This window comes from Callospermophilus lateralis, chromosome 14, assembly GCF_048772815.1.
Source record: "Callospermophilus lateralis isolate mCalLat2 chromosome 14, mCalLat2.hap1, whole genome shotgun sequence".
Lineage (NCBI taxonomy): Eukaryota > Metazoa > Chordata > Mammalia > Rodentia > Sciuridae > Callospermophilus > Callospermophilus lateralis.
The window spans coordinates 14,879,156-14,896,088 of record NC_135318.1 but is presented as its reverse complement, the minus strand read 5'-3'; the positions used below and the strand labels follow the sequence as shown (position 1 = coordinate 14,896,088).

The following is a 16,933-nucleotide window of genomic DNA, read 5'->3' as shown; positions in this document are numbered from 1 at the left end:
GGAACCCAGGACAGCGCACCATTTTCTGGCCTTGGCAGCCTTCAAACACTGAGGGATAAAAAAAAAAAAAAAAGGATGCCACAAGGAAAGGTCCTCAACACACTTGTCACTGCCTCTCAGACTTGGCCCACTGAGAAACCCAGTGAGGACAGCCCATAGCTGGCTTGAGCACCCAAGAGCTGTCAGGCTCCCCCAAACCTGTTACTACCAACTACCATCAAGCAGTTCACTGGTCTAGGCTGCCCCTCCCCATCCAGTGTCCCAGGGAGTGTCCTCAAGGGAATTTTGCCTGTGTGCATCTGATCCACTTACGTTTACTTCTAATTCAGCAGGACTTTTAGAAACAAGCCTTACCAGAAGTCCTCTCTGGGTCAGCCATGTGCACATCTTAGCCCCCAAAATGGCCAGCGGTGGTTCTAGGTTATGGCAAATGTCCAGGGACCTACAGAAAGAACAAGCCATTCACCCAACTCTAGACCCAGGAGCTAGGTGTGACTATTGCCACTGCTGGTCCAATGGTGCAGTGTGGACAAAACTGCCAAGACAGCTGCATGCCCATGACCTGCCTGGCCACTTCTCCTGCCACCACTGCCCCCACTCCTGTCTGCCAACTCCAAAGGTGGTGAAACAAAGATAAAAGCAAACTTGTCACTGCCTCTCAGACTTGGCCCACTGAGAAACCCAAAGCCTGGTCCCAAAGGTCTGCACCACCCCTGACCACCAGCCTTTCCTTGTTTTTCTAGACAACTTATTTCAGCATCCCTTGAAAAAAAAAAAAAAAAAGTTTCTGCACCTCAACTTCTCTCAGGCAGCTCTCTCTGAACCCAGAGTTCCTATCAGAGAAGGAAGTCCACCTGTCAAGAGCAAAATATGCTTCTTACACCTTCAACCTACAAACTCACCTGCCTGTGCAGAAACTCATCTCTCAGAAGTTTCTGTGGATGCTGCAACCCTCTTGCCAATGAAGGGGATGCATGTGAGAGAAAATAGTCCTTTCTTTGTCACACAGAGGCAAGCACACCGTGCACAGATGCTGAACGAAGTCTGCAAGGGCAGGAGGAAGCAGATCACTGGCTGAGTTTGCTACTCTGAGCATGAATTTGAACTTTTTCAGCAATGGTAAGCAAGTATTGAAAATAGACTAACGTTTTCAATGACCTCGCACCCCTCAACTGCCCATGCTGTCTTGCTCTGATAGAATTGCTGTGGCTGCCATGATGCACCAACCCAAACTCTGTCTGGCTGAAAGCCTGGTTGCCAAGTCTCAGCATAGCACGGCAGCAGTCTAGCACTGGTAAAGCTGGGCCCGTGCACATCTTGAGCAGAGCACATCCCTGACTGACACTCAGGGTTCACAGCCCTTAGTCACCCTCACTGATTTAAAAGACCAATTTCCAGACTCTGTCTCTGAAGTCTATGTCCATGCAGGTGATTCCTCGGGTTGGGATGATGGCCCTCATGAGAAAGAAGATGGCCTTCCTTCACCAGAACCTCACTCCAGTTCTCACTGTATGTGAGAGCTGTTCATGTAGCTCTGTGCTCTGGGCACAGATCAAAGACCCAAACAGCAACATAAGAAACCTTAGCTCCAACATAAATGGTTAGGTGACTCCAAGTGCAAAAGGCTGAGTGTCTGAAAAATTCAAAATGAACCATTTACCCATGATTTCCATGGTCATGGCACCAAGTGAACCATGAGTATTCATTGAATTAAAGATGATGAAATTGATTGATGTACCTTGTGAATTGTTGTTCAATAAATTTTGACATTGTGGAAAAACCAAAAAAAAAAAAAAAACAATCTTTCTGACACCTCCTTTGCTCCTCAAGTTCAACTCCACCACCACCTTCCAGGTCATGAAAAGGTCTTCTGCCACCTGCCCCCAGAGTGACTCCCCTAGAAAGATGAAGAGGGACCTCAGAGGCAGACACAGCATGACAGTGAGGTGTGTGAAGTGGGGTAGGGCCAGGTAGGGAACAGCCCACCCCAAGACAAGACTATTGCCTTGCCCAGGGACTCTAGGACAGTCCCAGGCATCTTTCTGGGCTGTCACACCCACCATGGTCACTGACTCTGGCACTTGGACATTCCAGTCCACACATAGATAGGGTGACTTTCCACTCACTCCTGAAGTTTTTTCACTACTGGCTTCACTGGTCCACATCCTCTCCCCGCTTCCCAACCCTTCCCTCTACTCCCCCAACAGAGGCACCTATAGCTAGCTGGAGCGTTTTTCCAGTTCTCTGTGATCCAACCCACCTTATGTGGCACAGGTGCTATTCAAGTGGGTTAGAAGTGCCTCTCAACCAGGGGGAACTAGAAAGCTATCAGTCTGGGGGAAGCCGGGCCCTACCCTGAGGTCCTGGCCTCCCCTGCACCTGCTTTGCTCCAGGTAGAAATTGAAGCAACATCTGTGATGTACCCACAGAGGCTAGGAGTCGGGAAAGAGGGCATATACTCACAGGCACAAGGAAGAGCTGTGAAACTTGTGAGATGTGGCTCTATGATTGGGGTCAGGAGGGGACCTTTTCCAGGAGTATTAGCATTTGCTATACCTTGGAATCATCTGAATAGGATTTTTGGACAGTACAATCTAGGCTCTCTGGGCTGGAGAGGTCCTTCCTCCACCCTCCCAGGGCCTGACACGTGCTAAGCAAGCACTCTACCACTGGGCCACATCTCCAGCCCAGAGGTCTTCATTTTAAGGGGCAGAATTTGAAGCTCAAGCAGGAGGTGACTGCCCATGACTTGCCTCAGGCCTCTCAGGAGATACCCTATAGATCCCTAGTGTTGGAGTGTCTTCCTACCAGGCAGACACAGGCCACACTGGGGAGATAGTTGACTTCTGGGGTGCAGAAGCCCACAGTGGGCCCTGACTCTAGCACCACTTGGACATGCTGGCCCCCACAGGGATCTGGTGACTTCCTACTCACTCCCAAAGTTCTGTTAACTGCTGGATTCACTGCTCCACGTCCTCTCTTCCCTTCCCAATCCAGGCACTTCCTGAGGGGCAAAAGCAGGTCCACCACTCCCTGGACAGACTGCTGCTTTCAAAGCCTGGTTCCCTCAGTCCACCTGCCTAGGCCATCTGGCCCTAAGCCATTGGGGGAGGTCTGTATCCTGAGGGGATGGGTTCTCTGTAGAACCAGCAAAGCCCTGGGACAGCTGCAAAGCTTTTTCTTTCTTACACTCAGTTTTTCAGGAGACCAGACTCAAGCAAGGGGAGAGCTCTGTGCACAAGCTGCTCTTGGAAAGAGTTCAGTTTTGCTCCCTTTAAGTTTTACTCTGCTTTAAGAAGAAAATCGGTCCCAGTTATTTTCTGCTATGAGTAGAGTGAGACCGCTGACAGGATAAGAACTTGTAGGACTTGGATTGCTCTCTGCTCCTTCCACAGGGTTATGGAACCCTCCTCAGGACACAAGGCTAAGCTTCTGCCCTTGTGTACACCATGTGCTCTGTCAGGGGAGAATCTCCTCACAAGCCATCCAGGGGTTTTTACCCTCATGCAATCTATACCCCTTCTCTTTCTCTTCCTCTGAAGTACTCAAATGCCAGGAAATTATCCTGTGTAACAAATGAGCACAGTTCTATCCTGGCTTCCCCAGGCTAAGACCACAAAGCCCGCCACCTCCATAAGACCCAGTCCAGCTCCCTTGGAAAGCCTGAATTCCATAAAACCATTGGTGGAAGTGTTCACCTGCCAGTATAGGGGTCTCCCTTAATACAAAAATTCTGGTTTTAAAAACCAGACTTTGTCTTGGTGTTTGGCAGACCCAGCAGCAGCACCCCTGGCTCCCTGAGCAAGGATGTCAGACCCTGTTCATCCACAAGAAATAGTTGCACAAATGATCTCAACTAGCAGTGCACAATTTTCCCCAACAAAGTGGAAAATTCTGTTTACTTTAGTAAGGACACTTTGGTGACTTCAGATGGAGAGGAGAACTTTCATTCATGGTTCTGACACACTTGATCCCAGTTCCCCACAGTGATGTCTGGAGATTCCAGCTGGGGACTCAAGCAGAGCAACTGGGTTTTATGCTGGTGACCCAGCCTATTCCCCACCACCTACAGGACAGATGGCACAGGGTGCTCCCAAATGCACTAACAGAATGCTTTTCTCCACATCTTAGCAAAGCTAATTTAACCACATCCTAGCAGCAGAAAACTGGCCACCCCACATATGGTGGCCCTTTTACTGTCATTTGCACACAGGGAAACACAACCTCTAGAGAATGGACTCTGAGGAGACAGAAGGCTGGGCACAGCTGAAGACTGGTGGGCACCCTGAACCATGGTGGTTCCACAGAGCTTCAGGGGAGACCTAGCAGACATTCCCTCTATTCAGTAAACCAAGGAGCACCCTGGGGCCTCAGAGGCCATGGAAAGAACTGTGCTATCTAAGGACAACACCTCTCCCCATGGTGCAGTCTGGAAAGACCCAAGGAGACACTGACTTCCTACATCACCCCAGACACATGCTGTTAGAAGGAGGTCAGCAGCAAGAAAACAGAGGAGACGGACACCTTTTTCCCTACCATAAAAAGCACAGGTTACATTAAGACATTTCTTACCCCAAAGATTTTTTTTCCTAGTCACTAAAAAAAGTATCAAAATGTTTGCTTTTGTCCAAAGATATTAAACACCCTAAAATTTCCTCAAAATAACATTGAAATGTGATTTTTTATTACCTTCCTTTCTAAATCTTCTAATACTATAACCTGTAACACTTTTGTGCAATTTTTTAATCTTCATAATGAAAGGTATCAGAGCAATCACTATTAAAATTATCATTTAAAACAAAAGAGGAAAGTTTCCCTGGAAAAAATCCATAAATCTGGGCACCATATTTGCTAGTCAAAAAGATAAAGGCAAATGTACCACAGTGGCCACTTCTGACTTTTTTTTTTTTTTAATCTGAAGAAACTTTGTATTTTCTGGTTATTTATGGCTATGCACACTGTGGCAGCAAGTAAATTCACATTGCAAGAAGGGAACAATCTTAATTTTAATAATAAGTTATATGTGGGTTTTCCCCCTTTGGGAGAATTTTACAGAATAAAAAGGATGCAGGTGGGACCTTTAACTAAATCAGTGATATCTAATTTGTTAGTCTTTCCTCTTCATCAAGAGTGTAAAATAGAACTACTAAGAATATAAACTTTCCTGGACAAGAGCATCCAAGACAAGAGCAGAATTAATGCCTAACCAAGGCCCCTAAAAAGGAAAGCCAGCACAACGTTAAACAACAGTACCAGGAGGGCTCCAGGGTGTTCCAAAGCAGCCCTGGGAGCCCCTGGCAAGTAGAGGCCAGTTTCTCTTTCTCTCCTGACCATTGACAAAAAGGCACAAAGAACTTTTGGGCATGAACAAATTACAGACACAATGAAGGCTGGCATGTTGGAGCTCACTTTTACATAACAAACACCCTACCATCAATAACTCTTCTAGGCAAAATTCAGGAACCAGGAGACAATCTCGCACCTCCGCTCCGCCCACACCAAGGCCCTGCCTTCCAGAAGGAACCACAGGGGAACCAAGCAAGGAGCAGAGGAGGCGACCTTCCTCCTGCTCTGAAGGTCTGGGCTGTGAGTTTAAATATGACAAAAGCACTTTTGTGTGGCTTCACTTCCCGTTACTATCACCCTGCCAAAAACTTCAGCAACACGGAGAAAGCATGTGTAAGTCCACGCAGGCTGGATCATTAAGCGCCAGGACACCTCGGCCCACTCTGGTTATGCTATTTGAAGGGGGCTGCGCCTACTTGGCAGACAAACCATCGTCCTCCGCTGGAGCAGGCCCCAGGAAACTCAAGCCCTGACAACATCTTCGCCAACTTCTTAGGAAACCCTCCTGGAACGTCTCTTGGAAGAGCAGCAGCTGTCCCCCCTTTCTCAATGGCCCTAAGACACGGCTACTGCCTCCTTCTGAGTAGGTGCAGAGTCTCCAAACCTGACACATCCCACCTCACCCCTCCCAATGTCACATGGGCTGCGACTTCGCACTTTAGAACCTCTCCCCTGTTTCATTTTCCCCCAAAAGAGAAAAAGTCTTTCCACTTTCTAAATCACTCTCAATTGGAATTGATAAAAAAGGGCGGTGCTGACCTTTGCAGGGATCTGGGCCGCTCCCACCACACATTCTTTCAGACAAAACTGCCCTTTCAAAACTGAGGCACCGCCACATTAAATTTTAAAAGTTAAAGGGAGAGGATACCTTTTGCAGCGGTTCTTTCAGAGAGTAAATGGCCTCAAGCAACACAAACCTCTAGAAAGGGCATCGCAACCCTTCAGGGGGCCCCAGGGTGCAACACCAGGTACACAGCCACCCAGCGGAGCCACGCCCCTCACCAGGCCAGAAACAAAAAGAAGACTAACACACTCAAGTGCCCCTTCAGGACGTCCATTCTGGAACCCCCAGTCTTAACCCGTTTCTACCGGGTTTTAGTGGGGATTACCGAAACATAAACACAAACTCCCTCCTCTCCCAAAAGGGGACAACGGGCGCTACAGCGATCTGCTTACAAACTACACATGGCTGTGACACTCAGTAGCCGCAGTCTCCCTCTCCCCAAGGCTTTCGGATGCTGCTGTGCACTGCATACGTGTTCGTGAGTGAAGGAGTGTGTGGGTGTGAGTGTGAACTTGTGCGCTCCTTCAGGTAGACGCGGCGCCAGAGTCCGGCGCGCACCCGTGCTCGGTGACAGACCCGGCCCGAAGCTGCTCTTCAGCAGGAGTCCTTGGCGGCGCGGCTGCCCCTTCCCCGGGCCGCATGCTACCTGCAGCCGCAGGCCTCCACCACCATGTCCTCGTACTGCTTGTAGACCACGTTGTTGGCGGCGTCGATGTAAAGGATGCTGATGGGGCTGAGGCGTGCGGGCACGCAGCAGGAAGCCGGCGCCGCGTCTGGCGCCATGGAGTTGAGCAGCGTCTGAATGATGGCGTGGTTGGTGGGCTCGAGGTGCGAGCGCAGCGGGAAGTCGCAAACGCCCTCGCAATGGTAAGCCTCGTAGTCCAGCGGCGCGATGATCCAGTCATCCCAGCCTAGCTCCTTGAAATCCACGTGGAGCGGTTTGCGGCTACAACGGCTCCGGCCCCTTCGCCCGTGGCCCCGGCCCATGCCCCCGCCGCTGCCCTGCGTGGCCCGCGCCCCAGCCAGCGCCGTCCGCCGCCGCCTGCGGCCGCCCATGACTATCCTCGATGGCCCATTGCCGGGTCCCGGGTCGGGCGGCGACTCTGCGACCAGAGCGGCCCCGAGTGCGCGGGCCTGGGCGCGGATCTCTCGGAACAGGCTCTCCTTCCGGTGCGTGCGGGAGGAGACGACTAGCAGCGCGCGCTCCTCAGCCGCAGAGCCGCCTCCGCCCCGCCAGCCGAAGCCCAGCAGCCGCAGTGCCATTGGACTCCGGGCGGGACCGACCACTGCGCGGAGCAAGAGGCAGAGCGCACGGGTGGCGCGGGGCTCCTGGCGGTGGTGCCGCACGGCGTCGGCCACGTCGAACACCTCCCACCGCCGGCCGTCCAGGGGCTCAGTTGCACGGGAGTGCAGCTGGCGTGGTGAGCGGGATGCTCCCGGACACGTGGATAAAAGCAGCAGCGGCGGCGAAGTCCCGCTGCCAAGGCCTGGCTCTGAAGATTCGCGGCGCAGCACGCGGAGCTCGGCACGCACCACCTCGTCGGCATCTGGAAGGCTGGACACATCGAACAGGAAGCTCTGACCAGTCTCGGTTGCCGAATCGTCTGCAGGGGTACCGACAGAAACAGAGCGAATTGAGAAGGAAGCCTACTCCCCGCCCCGGGGGCTCCGAACTGCACCTGGCGCCGCCGCCCTTGAAGCAGGATTAAGGCCCTTTGGAGTCGGAACCCGCCCCCGCACTGGGCCCCAGCGGGAATGCGGCCAGCCTGTCCCTGAGCTGCGAGCCTTGGTCCTGTCTGAGGCTTTGGTTCATAGGGCCGCTGGGACAACCATAGACACCCTTGTAATCACTGAGCCTTGTGGGCAGAAGCGTGCCACCGCACCCGGAACCAAGAGTTAAGGCCACAGCAGCTACGCGGCATGCCTTAAAGTCATAGATTTGCCGTAACAGGGTTGGAGGCCAGACTACTGGGCAGTAGGGAACGGGAGGCAAGGTGGGCTCCTTAGAAGTCATGCTTTCCTTACTGAGGTCCTGCGCTGTGTGGTAATTGCTCCTTACAGCCCTGCTGAGCTCGCAGGACAGCCGCAAATCCCGGCTCTGCGAAAACAGAAAGTTCCATGTCCCCTGAAAACACTTTCCTCTTCTGCTACTTCTCTCCCCTAACCCAGGCTGGACACCTCGGCCGACCACGGTCTCCCATGCAGGCTAGGCTCTGCGAGTGGTCCAACAGGGGAACACGCAGCTCCGCGGTAGAGACCCTCTAGTCCAAATTCCTCATTGGGTCGAAGGGGGAACTAACCGAAGCCCAGAGAAAGGCTCTCCCAGGGAGGGTCTCGCACGACTGATCACCATCTGGACCCTAGGCTTGGTTCCTCCTAGTGCTCCTGCAGCTTCTGAAGGAGGGCAAAAGGCAGCAAAGGAATAACCAGAGGGAACTTCTCCAAAATTTGGGGGGCAGCTGAACAGCCTTGCTTAGTTAGGGCAGTGGCCCCCGTGAGTTCCATCTTCACAAAGAGCACCCTTAGTAGGTTTATTCTCTATCTCTGTGGTGACTTAGGCTTGGGATTTTATTTCTGGTCATGGGCACTTTTTTCTTTTTGGGTTCGGGTGGGGGTTAAATTCCACCAAGCAGTGGATAAGGAGCTCTCTTTGAAGGGGATCATATGGTTTCATTTTGCCCCAAACTAGGAGAGACTGCAGACTCCCTCCACTATTGGGGATTTTCTCATCAACATGGACACCACCAGGCTCTGATGCCTTAAATCCAAACTCTGGTGTGTTGTCCCTGGCCTCTGGGGACCTCAAGCAGTCTGCTCCAAGTTAAGGTTCAGGAGACAAAAAGAGGGGCAGAAAAGGCACTGGCAGGAGCTCCAGCCCCTGCTTGCTCCCTAAGGCTTTCGGAATAATTTATCCGAGTTTCTTCTGCAGCCCTTGGCCTCACCCTACTTTTCCAGCCCTGCCACTGCATTTCCCCCTGAAGCAGAGAAGAGGTGGTCTCAGGTCTTGCTAGCCAAGCAGAGCTCTCAGGAAAGGATTTGTCTCCCTCTACTTCAGAGTAGACCTAGCCTGACTTTAGAAAGTCTGGTGCTTCTGCTCATTCAGGGCCTAAAGATGCCTCCTCTTCGGCAGCCTGGGCACTCCCTCAAGAGGGAGTGATTGCCTTCCTCACCTGGTACCCCAGGACTGGGGTTTTCTATCCTACAATCCTAGTACCCAGTGCAGAGGCTATGTCAGGCTCTCAGCCAATGCTTGTCATTTCAAATGGTCCTATAGGGTCATTCTGTCCCAGGATTTCCAGGTACCCAAAATAAAGCAATCTGTGCCTAAGGTGTGCAGACTGTCAGAGGCTCCCAAGGCTCAGAACAACAGTCCTATTTGCCTGCCTTTCCCTCCTGCCTTCCTTGCTAAGTCTCTGGCTGGACAGAATTAAAGCCAAAATTACTTGCATTTCCGCCTGAAATTAGTTAAATTTTCCCTATCTGTCTACTTTAATGACTTCAATGGAGATTAATAAAATCCAGATGACAAACAGCAACCACCACAGGATCTCACCCACTTACCTTTGGAGGGCCCAGCAGAGGGTAAGGTGGGGCACTTGGACAGGGAGGCCTGCATTCCTGCACGACTTCCCTCCCAACACAACCAGAGTCCTGGACCTCTGGCTCTCCCAAGGGCCCAGCACAGAACACAGGCACCTATAGATACTCACTTCCCACACTGGAACCACTACCACCAGATGCAGCCTGCTGAAAGGCCCTCCTCATACCTGGATATGCCACCAGTCTCTCCAGTTTGATACCTGCCTCTGCCCACGGAACCCTTGAATTTGTGCACCCCCAATGATATTGGGAGCTGCAGATTGCTCCAGGGAAGCAGCCACCCCTGTCATCGCTGCGCAGTCCCTCTTGGCAGTAGCCTCAAAGTCCCAATCCTTCCCTTTCTTCTCCGAAGTGTCCTGGCCAAGGCCACTCTAGACCCTTCCCCAAGTAGCAGATCTTGGACTCAGCCTGCTTTCTTCGAGGGGACCTACCAGCCGGCAAGGCCAGTGCAGCTCAGTAGAAGGACCCGCTCAGCCCTCTGGGGCCGGCCTGACCAGCTGCAGCGACTCGCGCCACAGTCCAGACGCAGCGGGTTTGGGTGCGTTGACCACAGCAGCGAAGTTTTTCTCTAACACCTGAAGCTGGGACTTGCGGGACCTCAGCCCCAAATGGAAAGGAGCAGGAGTATGGCTCCGGGGTTGATCTCAGCCCAGGATCGCACGGGATGGGCTGACGCAGAAGAGGCGTAAGTACCTTGGGTCGCCAGGTCTACGAAGCCGGTGATTGTGTCCGCATGGTCGTGGCTCCAGGTGGAGGCTGCCCCACCGGGAGCCCTCCCGGCCAGACTCCTGTAAAGCGACATCATGAAGTGGTGCGGCACCACTGAGCCGTTCCTGAAGCTGGAGCCCGCAGCGCGCCGCGCCGCTCGGGCCCCCGGAACCACCGCGGCCTGGACAGCCGAGGCGCCCGTGGCCGGGGCGAGGGTCTGTCCGTCCGCGCCGCCGCCCCCCGGGCTCCAGGTCTGCCCTGCCCCCCCCACTCGCAGCACAGCCGCCGCTTCCAGCCCTTCGCGGGGGCGGCAGGCACTCAGCAGCCAGAGGCACAGTGCGGCGGCGGCGCTCAGGTCCATGGACTCCGTGGGCCGGTCGGGAGGGTGGCGCGGGTTCCGTGGCTCCGGGAAGTCCCCCGGCGCCTTTTGAACATAGTGTTTAATAATGGGGGAAGTGTGCGCGGCGAGCCGCGGCCCCCCCTCCTCTCCCACCCCACCCCACCCCCGCCCAAAGCCCGGAGCAGCGCCCCCTGCTGAACACTCTACTGGCAGCGCTGCGCCCCCAACTCGGGCCTATTGTGGATCCAGGGCAGGAGCCTCCTCCCGCAACCGCAGCGCTTCTCTACCACCCTCGCCAAATGAGTGTTACCGGCCCCAGGCTCCCGCCACTACCCAGGGCCCCGCCTCTCCTCCCCACTGCAAGACGACCCCACTCTGCCCGGCGGGTGCTGCGCCCGGGACAAACGCCCGCTCCTAGGTTCCAGGCTACGGGCGTGGCGCGAACTGTCCCAGATTCTTCCCCACTTCTCTGCGGAGAAACACCCGCCCCCTCCCCACTCCTATTCCGTGAGCCTCGAGTGCCCGGGACGCCAGAGGTGGGGCCGCGGAAGGGTTCGGCCCCTCCCGTCCAGTTTCCGCCGAACCCTGTGGCCAAGGCTCACAGAAAGGCCACAAGGGCGCCCAGGGCAGCCGTAAAGGCTCCTTTTGGATCCCCGGTTCAGCTGCCCCCTACCCTGCCATAGCCCCAACAATCGGAGCCGGAGGCCAGGGCAAGGGAAGGGACCTATAGGAGAGGAAGAGAAGGCGAGTGACTAGGACAGTCCAGAAAGACAGATGAGATGGTCATGCACCGTCGGAAAGGAAAATCTTGGGAACTGAATTTGCGCTAACGCAGGAGCCAAGCTCTTACAAGATTTCGGGAATTACCGGGGTATCGGGGCGGGGGGGCGGTGATGCGGGGACTTATGCAAGGAGTCTTCCAAGTGGCAACCTTCCTCCCGCCTTCTGGGGAGCCGGCGGCCACATTTCTTCAGGGTCTGACCGGAATGGAGACTCTATAAGGGTATGTTCTCTCGCGGCCAGAAGCCGGGAGGGCAGGCAGCGCGGAGCACTGGGGTGGTGCTTCGGACCTTCATTTCCCTCCTGCTGCTGCTGCTATGGCACGCAGCCGAGGTGGGTGGAGAGGGTGCCTAGTGTCGGTCAAACCCAGTGCTCACTCGTGTGAGTGGCAGGACACTTGGGTCCTGGAGAGGGGAGGCGCAGAGAAGGGAGGTAACCGCGGTGTATATTCAGTTCAGGGATGTCCAGCTGGATGAATTGTGGACTAGAGGGCCTGGGCGGGACAGATCTCCCCCAAAAAGGTCCTTTTCCTTTAAAATTACTATTGCTACTGGGCTGGGGTTTTGGCTCAGTGGTAGAGCGCTGGCCTAGCACGTGCAAGGCACTGGGTTCCATCCTCAGCACCACATAAAAATAAATAAATAAAATAAAAAATTGTTATTGCTACTGAACTTGAAATTAGATCAGGGTGGTGCGTCATAATCACTCTGGGTAATCAAGATTCTTTTCTCAGCAAAAGCAGCGTGGATCCCACGCTTGCCTGGCTGCCACCCACTCTGCCCCATGGAAGAGGCCAGCCAGGGGATCTCCTGGGCCAACTGCTGTCCATATTCCAGAGTTCCTTTGCATCTATAGGGAATTCTTCAGGCACTGCCGTTCAGACCATGCCAGAGATGCAGTACCATCAGGCTCAACCTGGGCCTCTGAACTACTTAGCACTCAGTGATTTTGGGGACTCGGAGAGTCAATAGTTGCAGACCCCAAGGCTGATCTGGGGGGAGGAAGAGAAATGCCTGATATTAGCATGAAAGGGTCCCAGGGAAGGGAGGACCTCGGCCAAGATCAGCATAATGGACTTGAAGGTTTTCCTGCTGCTGAAATGCGAATATCTAAGGATACGGGTGTGGGTGTGGGGATCACCAGGTCCACCATGCCTTGGGACTGAGCTTGGAGAGGAGGCAACAGTTATTTATGGGTGTCCCTTTCTTAGTGCCAGTAGAATGTAGCAGTGCAGGAACCCACATAGATTCTTTGGCAGAATCCATTCTCTCTTTCTCTCTCTCTCTCTCTCTCTCTCTCTCTCTCTCTTTCTCTTACACACACACACACACACACACACACACACACACACCTGCAGGGGGTCTTGCTGCTAAGGCCAATGCTGGGTCCCGTTGTCTTTCTCCACTTGCTTTCTGCTACTGTTGAGGTTTTGAGTGTCATACAAATCAACTCCACTATTATTTGAGCAAACATCCTCAAAGCTCTGAGCTGGGGTCAGTGAATCCTGGTTCCAAATCTGGCTTTGTTCTCTAAACAGCAAGACCCTCACCTTGTTCTTGGCTTCAATTTCCTCAGCTGTAGAAAGGAGAAAATTGAGGGGTCCTGACACAATCTTGGCATAGTGGGTGACAAATGCAATCTTTGATTACAAGATACCCTACCCTGAGCTCACTTTGGAACTCAGGAAATAGGGGTGGGTTGGCATCCCTAGAAGCAGGCCACTTAGCTTCTTTCAGGCTGAATTTCCTTATCTGTAAAATTTGAAGTTTGTGTGGTTAGGATAACAGGCTGCCACAGAAGAGGCTCAGTAGCCTTGTTCCCCACCCCCAGGCTGTTCTGAGAGCCAGGGGAGACTGGCTGAGAAAGAAGCATATTCCATGCACTGGAAACCTTTGGAGCAGACTACAGATGGGCAGTGGATGCTGCTGGAACCAGTCCACCAGCTGTGTGTGGAGCAAGACTTAATCTCTCCCACCTGTGTTTCTTGAGCCATACCTTGAGGGAAATCAACCATTCATTCATCCATCCATCCCTCCATTCATTCCTTCTTATTACCAGGTACTCCATGTGTTGTGAATTCATCAACGCACAGGACAAATTCATGGAAGTTTAGGGTGGCAAGAAGACTGAGAGCAGCACACCAATGTAGAAGATCCTGCCAAGTGGTTCCAAGTAACTTGATGGGAAACCGGGGCCGGGGAGGTTTTTGATCAACAGAGAGCAGCACACTGGAGCTGCGCCCAGAGAGGAGGGAGACATAGATTTGGGTCATACCTGGCTTCCTTTTCTCCTGCTTAAGTAATGATACTAGCCCTTTGTTATCTGCCCATTGTTTTATATACTTCCTGTTATTTCATTGTCACAGCTGCTCTATCCTGTGTGGTAGGCATTCTCATTTCCATCTTATAGAAAAAGAGTCACCAAGAAACTCAACACCTTGTCCACAGTCATCTGGTGAGTGGCAGAGCCTGGAGTCTGCCCAACCCTGGACTTTCTTTGTTTGGATGGGAAAGGATTGTGAAGAACTTTGGTCTGCTGACCATTTCCCTCAAGCTCCGTGGACCGAGTGTTCCTGCCTTCTGTGTCTGGCTCTCTGGAAGATTCTTAGCAGAGAAAGGAACTCTCTGGTTCAGGTAAGATTATGAAAGTATCCCCAAGGACTCCTTTCTGCCACTGCTGTCAGCTGGGAGCTCATGACACCTGCCATGGAAAACAGTCTGGGTTTTTTTTTTTTGTTTGTTTTGTTTTGTTTTGTTTTGTTTCCTTGATGCTAAGCACTCTAGGAAGGGAAAATCCTCATTTTCTGGGTTGTCCCAGCAGTTGCTGGAGAGGAGTTAATGTGGTCCAAAGGCAGATGGCAGGGGCAGAACTCATAGAAGATGGGGAGCCAACGGGGACTGAAAGTTCTGTTGATCTTCATCTGCCTTAGCCATCCCCAACCACAGACCTCAGCCTCCAGTGGTCTCCTTCAGAGAGGAGAGGTGAGATTGGCTCTAAAACAGACCAGGGAAAGCAGCCTGATTGGTGTGTTGTTTCTTAACTGAGGTGCAGCAAGCGGGTCCTACACTCTGGTCCCCATGTCCTTCCCTCGGAGCACTTCACTGCTCATCCTTTCCCTGCAGGAGCTGTCCCTGGTTCAGTGGGAATCCCAGGATGGGAAAGAATCTTTTGGGTTGTTTAGATCGACTTTCCATGAAGTGTCTGAATCATAACAAATATCCACTCAGGCTGTTTTGCATATTGAAAGACCAGCACTGAGTGTGAGGCAGTTCTTAGGCTGCACCTGCGAGAGTCACATCTCTCAGAGGCATCTTTGCTCTGGAGAGTTACACAGCATCTGGGCTGATTGTCGGGGGCTACCCTGAACAGGGGCTATGCACACCTTTGAGTCCTGAGTAAAGAGGTACAGGACTGCTATTGCATGCTGCAATGCAAATGGACCCTACCTCCAGTGGAATCAGAAAGGTGCAGCTCTGGGAGTGGGCGTCACCCCATGAGGTTGAATTACACCCACTTGTTTGTTGTAATTCTAACCTTTTGCCCTTTTTTGGATAGAATGTTCCCTGGATTAGCTCCTCCGTTAATAAAACCCGGGTTCGAGGCATGTTGTTCCCTATCTTTCTGGTCTGCCTTGTCTTCTTTGTGGGAGCTGGGTCAGAAGGGCCATCATAGAACCCCCCACAAAAAAGGTATTTCTCTCTCTGTGTGTGTCATTATCTCGTGCCAGCCCAGTTCACCTAGTGTGACCCTGACTGGTTTAGTCATATGTCTCGACAGTTGATGCTACTTGGGAGGTTAGTCTTGGATCCTGCCAGTTAGAGTCCCATCCGCTGTGACCTTTGAGTATGGGAGCAGCCCGAGCTGCAGCCTGCTCTGCCTTGCACAGGGTGTCCTGCCTCACCCATCACCTGGCACTTATGTATGATGACAAGAAAGGCAGAAGTCCCTCAGAGTTGACCTATTCTGCAGCTCACATTGTCCACATGAAGATGCTTAGTCCCTGATGAAGAAAAGTGACCAACAGCCTGTCATCTGGCATCACAACCATCTAGGATCAGGGTCCCTGCTGTGAGCTGGGCCTTTGCTTTCTTGCTCCCCAGAGGGTCTCTGTGCAGGGTTTCCCACAGATGAGGCATGACGAGGGTCAGCCTCTGCCCTGTCCACTCTTGGGGGTGCTTGTGTCCTTGCAGCCATGCAATAACTTGGAACATAAAAATTGATGCTCTGGAAAGTCAAGAGATCTGAATTCAAACTCTGTCTAAAGGCATGTCCCTCACTCTTCCTGGCTTTAGACCCCATGTGGACAGTCAGGCTAACAATCAGATGTTCACTGGGAACTTGCCAGTGAAAGGTGGAGAGAGCGTGAGGATGGGACCAGGAATGTGTCCTCTGTCTGGACCCATCATGGCCTCTGAACTTTCTGACTCAGCTGGAGAGAGGGTTGCAGGGGAGGACCCAGGGCTCTGGGCTAGGTCTCCTGGGAGGGTAAGAGAGGGAAAATGGTAACAATCACCCACAGAGGCATCTTCCTGCCTTCCCTGCATCTGGAGATGCTGGCCTCCCCTTAGTGCTGAGATGAGAGTGTCCTCAGTCCTGAGATGAGCTGTAAACATCTCCCCCAGAAAAACCTGCAGAGATGAGATTCCAGCAGCCTGGGCCTCAGCCCCTAGGGCCCGGCTTCCGAAAGATCCAAGAATTTCTCATGCTCAACTCATAGCTACTACTGCTCAGGTTACCCCCAGCAACAGCTCTGGCATCCACACCGGGGTCAGTGTAGCCCTGGCCCCAGGCCACTGGGCGTGGCCTGCCCTGTCCCCCGGGCCACTGGGTATGGGAAGGGAGTAAAGGGGACGGAGGGCAACAGAGAAAAGAGAAGGGTAGATTCTTTCCCATGAGCCTTCCACAGGACATCTCAGAGCCTTTGGTTTAGGGACAAATGGCAGCAGGCTGGCAGACACTGCCACCTGCTGGTCACAGATCATAACAGCATCACTGTGTGGCCGAACCCCCTGCCTCTGAGATTACTAAAACCCTGATCTTGGATTGGTTTCTACCAGTGCCTCCCACTCTGGACTCTGCAGTGATCAAGCTTACCTGGTGCTGCAAGGCATCCTGGGAAGTGAGGTAACCACATGCCTGTGTCGAAGTCAGGAATAAAACTACTATATGGGGTCATGGTGAAGTCTGGGCTTCTGCACCACCTTGCTGTGCACTAGCTTTGTGATCTTGATGGAGCTAATTAACCTGTGTCTCCCATCTTCGCATCTGTGAGTGAGGACAGGAATGCCTGCTTATTGAGTGTGCATACAGGAAATTCAGGAAATTCAGGAATACAGGAAATTCAGTCTCTAACACGTGCGATAGCTCATTTAATG

At 52.8% G+C, this 16,933-nt stretch overlaps 1 protein-coding gene across 1 annotated transcript; it reads right to left on the bottom strand.

The window, feature by feature from the left end:
• Positions 1-6,772: 6,772 nt before the first annotated feature.
• On the bottom strand, positions 6,773-10,799 carry Gdf7 (growth differentiation factor 7). The gene is made up of 2 exons (XM_076833865.2): positions 10,424-10,799; positions 6,773-7,734 (listed from the first exon to the last, which is right to left on the bottom strand). Exons 1-2 carry the CDS (start codon positions 10,797-10,799, stop codon positions 6,773-6,775), a joined length of 1,338 nt encoding a protein of 445 aa, XP_076689980.2.
• Between the last annotated feature and the right edge of the window lie 6,134 nt (positions 10,800-16,933).